Source organism: Anopheles nili, chromosome 2, assembly GCF_943737925.1.
Source record: "Anopheles nili chromosome 2, idAnoNiliSN_F5_01, whole genome shotgun sequence".
In the NCBI taxonomy this organism is placed as follows: domain Eukaryota; kingdom Metazoa; phylum Arthropoda; class Insecta; order Diptera; family Culicidae; genus Anopheles; species Anopheles nili.
Genome location: NC_071291.1, coordinates 34,233,131 through 34,237,769, shown reverse-complemented (window position 1 = coordinate 34,237,769; position 4,639 = coordinate 34,233,131). Strand labels below are relative to the sequence as shown.

At 52.9% G+C, this 4,639-nt stretch overlaps 1 protein-coding gene across 1 annotated transcript; it reads left to right on the top strand.

Annotated features, from left to right (window-relative positions):
• Positions 1 to 1,033: 1,033 nt before the first annotated feature.
• LOC128721905 (histidine-rich glycoprotein-like) lies at positions 1,034 to 2,611 on the top strand. The gene has a single exon (XM_053815711.1). The coding sequence runs from the start codon at positions 1,034 to 1,036 to the stop codon at positions 2,609 to 2,611; it is 1,578 nt and encodes a 525-aa protein (XP_053671686.1).
• Positions 2,612 to 4,639: the final 2,028 nt, after the last annotated feature.

Here is a 4,639-nt window from a genome sequence, read left to right as displayed (position 1 = left end):
AACCGGGCTCCGTCGGAAACGAAGCGAAACCAACCTACTTTGTTTTTTTGCTTTCTGCCTGAACGAGGTAATTCGAACGTCTCGAGATCGAAGCGATCGCTTTTCCCTCCAAATCCCCCAGCCGAAATAGGCTTGTTGCTTGCCTTTTATCCTAGTTGTATGTGTGTGTGTGTGTTTGGTGGCCTAATTAATCATCATCCGGGGCTGTCGGAAGGCGCCCAACAAGAAGCAGCATTGATTTGGCAGGAAAAAGAAAATCCCCCAGCCAGGGAGCATGCAAATCGAATCAACGGAATTACAGTCCCGGAAAATAAACAGTCAGTCTCGAGCTTCGGCTCGAGTGAAACGAAAATAATCCCATTATATCCTCCCCAGGGGCGGGACAGACGCTGACCAAATTATCTACGCTCTGATTAAACCAACCGTGGCTCACCAAACTCCCGGCGGTGCATATGTGCCGATGCAATCAAAACACCGAAAATGAGGGAAATTGCACAAACACAAACAGCTATCTATTTTCCACGAAACTGCACCCCACCTGAAATGCTTTTTGTTTTTCTTACGTTCGTTCGTTCGTCCGTCACCGAGCGGCCTTTGAACTGGCCATAATGTCGTCTGTTTTTTTTTATTTCCACGCCTACTGGGTTGTGCTGGGGTGGCTGAGTTTGACAGCCCTGAACGAGCAAAAACAAACAATCGCCCTCGTTTTGTGCTGAGGTTTGCAAAAGTTTGCGACACCAGGAAAAGTGTCGATCGATCGAATGGCCAGGTGGAAATCGCTGCCTAGGCATCCCCAATCGAACCTCCTCATCGAACTGCACCGGCACGGCGTTTGCTTTTCTGCTGATCGTGCATTTCGATCGCGCTGCTCGATCGAGAACCGCGGGAGCATAAATATGCCGCCGCGATCAGTGATCAACGACTAGTTGAGTTTGTGGTAGCGGCATCGGTAGCCGACCAGTGCCTGAAACCTATCGTAGAGAGGAGCTTCAGAAACACAGCCGATAGACAGTACGCGAAACAGTTGAACAGAATGAAGTTCGTCGCAGTGATCGCGTGCGTGTTTCTCGCGCTTCATCTTGCGTGTGCCGCCCCTGTGGAGGTGAGCAATTTACCCGCCAATCCAAAGACCGACCTAACCCGACCGGTGGAATCGGTGAAACCTGTCGAAGCGGCTGAGCAGACAGCGGACAATGCGGTGGTAGAAACGGCAGCGGCCGTGGCTCCGGAGGCTGACGTACAGCTGGTCGAGGAGCCCTTGGAGCAGGTGAGCAGTCTCGTGGAGGAGGACGCAGTCGAAGGAAGCGAATCGAGTTCCCGGTCGAGACGATCGGTTGCTTGTACCGAGGTTGAAGGTGAGGATGGCGTGAAGCGAACCGTGTGCGATCAGGATCAAGAGACCGAGAGCAGCGTCGATAGTGGGGTGACGTTTGAGCGTGCGTACGGTGGAGGTCACGGTGGTGGTCATCATGGCGGCCATTATGGTGGCCATCACGGCGGACATCACGGTGGACATCACGGAGGACATCACGGAGGACATGGAGGATATGGACACCATGAGACCCACGGTTACGGACATGGCCACGAGCACAAGGAACATGGAGGCTACGAGCATAAGGGTCACGAACATGGATATGGTCACGCAGAACACAAGGGTTACGGACACACCGAGCACAAGGGTTACGGACACGCCGAGCACAAGGGTTACGGACACGAGCATAAGGGTTATGGACACGAGCATAAGGGTTATGGACACGCCGAGCACAAGGGTTATGGACACGAGCATAAGGGTTACGGACATGGTCACGAGCACAAGGGTTACGGCCACGAACACAAGGGCTATGGACATGGTCACGAACACAAGGGTTATGGACATGGCCACGAGCACAAGGGATACGGACACATGGAACACAAGGGTTACGGACACGAGCATAAGGGCCACGAACACAAGGGATACGGACACGAGCATAAAGGATACGGACATGGCCACGAGCATAAGGGTTATGGACACATGGAACACAAGGGTTACGGACACGCCGAGCATAAGGGTTATGGACACGAGCACAAGGGTTATGGACATGAGCACAAGGGTTACGGACATGGTCACGAGCACAAGGGTTACGGACACGCCGAGCATAAGGGTTATGGTCATGAGCATAAAGGATACGGAGGACACGAAGGTCACGGATACGAGCACGGTCACGGCCACGGCCACGGCCACGGACACGGTCACGGAGGATACGAGCACAAACAGATGCACCACGCATACGGCCACGGACACGGTCACGGCCACGGAGGACACGGATATGAGAGTCATGGCCATGGTGGATACGAGCACAAGAAGGTGCACTACCGATCTGTGTCCTACGAACCACCAGCGTCCAAAGGTCACGATAGCGGCTATGGTGGCCACGCTGCACCAGTGAAGTGCGGATCTAATCTGCTTGTCGGATGTGCTCCGACGGTGGCGAAGGTCCCTTGCCAGCCAGTGCATGATCATGGTTACGGACACGACGGTGGTTACGGAGGACACGGAGCTGCCTCGGAGCTGGCCATCCGCTTCGCAGCCCCAGAACCCGTCGAGGAGCTTGAGAACCTTAGCTTAGAGTAAGAAATTAGTATCCCAATAAACCCCCCCCCCCTTTAGCAAAGCCACGAAGAACGATCACGCGATATGGAGCGGCAAGCGAATGAAACGGAAAGTATGAGAAAACTACGTCACGTGTGGGAAACTGTTGGAAACGGACACAATAGAAAGCGACAGGATGAAGCGGGTTGTTTTTCCACCTTGGCATATGGCAGATCATAAATAAAGACGCCATCAATCCGAGGGTTGGTTCTATGGTTGGTTCGGTGGAAATGGAATGCAGCAAAAAAAGGGGCCTGCAATCGACGCTCTCGAGCCGTAACGCAATACTATTTGCATTGGGTCCCCCTTTTTCACCCGAGCCTCGGTGGCACGCGTGGTCTCGAGCAGCGGGCCGGTAATATATTATCAAACTTTTCGGATCACAGCTGACAAGTCATTAATCATAGCAACGGGCATTAATCAAGCGAAGGAAAAACAACTCAACGTGGGCTGTGCTTTCGGGAAGCGGCTCCAATCTCTCGAAGGTGGCCACCTCCAGCTGGTGCCGCTGCTAATGGGAGATGGGTCCTTTAAAAGCGATTATTATCTGCCGACACGAGAAGAAACGCTGACAGGTTTATGAAGTTATAATATCTGAGATTGGGGTGTATTTTTTCTCCTGTTGCGGGACCTAAAGGAATAACAATAGTTAACGCATATATGGGCCAGCATACGCCCAAAGACCAAAGATGGAAGGAGAGGATCGATTTTCTAAAACGTTTGAAACAACGCTACACAAGGATTCAGGCGTCCTGTGTCAAGCTGCTTGTTCTAAAAACAACCGGTTGTTCTAAACCTTTGACGGTTGCATCGAACGGACGCTCAGCGCCTACTAGGGTAAAGTGTGTTAGCAACCGGGAAGAATTTCCATTCGACCTGTCCTAATATAGCCCTAGCCCTAGCTGCTGATAGCAATTAAAACCCGACTCAAACGCTTCTCTTCCGACCCGAGCGCATTATCCGATGGGGGAGGCCACGTTATCACGTTTATGGCAAAAACGGCTTTATCTTCCCCGGCCGGTCGGTTTGCGGCGGTACCGTATCGTTTTAAAATGACCCGAAGATGTGTTTTTAATACAATCACATTTCCGGCGCGTCTCGCTCCGTAAATATCACCGCTGCTGGAAAGGGATAATAAAAGGACGAAACATAATCACCTTCGGTCGGTGGGAACCGTTGCGCCGGTGTTGATGCTGCCTACGGTGGGCGGCAACATTAATTTTCCTTCCCACCCACCAGCCAGCAACCCTTTCGATTGGGTGGGGTTGCGAAATTCAATAGGACCCCGCCGACCAGGGGGGGATGAGATCCCACCCAGGTTCGGTTCGTTTTCGAACCGCGTCGGTTCTCGTTAGCCAGGACGAGGATGGTGAGCGTATTCAGGCTTCGAACGGACGGACACGGCCACGATGTGCTAGAATTTCGACAGCTAATGGGATGTTTTTATTTCACTTTTTTACTGCTTCATTTCGCTCGAACACCGGTTCCGGCAGGACGGGGGCACATTCCGCATGCCCTCGATATCGACGCCTGGGATGCCTCTAAACGTGACGTGAATTTTGGGTCGCCCACGCGAGCCGTGTCGTGTTCGGCGTAGACAAAATTAATCATACGCACTCGTTTTTTTCCCGCCCCCCCAATGTTGCCTCCCTTCAGTCCCGATTGCCGCTCATTTTCCGGATATTGTTACCCCATTCGCTGCCAGCGATCCATCAAAAAGGCGACCAAACGGGGAGGGCTCAGAATGTCGAAGTCCTGCGCATAGTGGCGATTTTTCCACGCTCACATTCAGTCCTTGGCTACGGGAGAACGATCGATCCAAACCCGGTAGGGGGGCCACATTCCGGGGTTCGGAAATTTTATATGCCCGCCCCCCCCCCCCCCCTTCTTTTCTCCACCCACCCTCCTCAAGAGCTTCACCGGGCACGACCGGGGGGTCAGATTGCATGACGATACGCTCCGAATTCCGCCGTCCTTTATCGAGCGTCATTTCAGCCGAGCGAAGTTTCA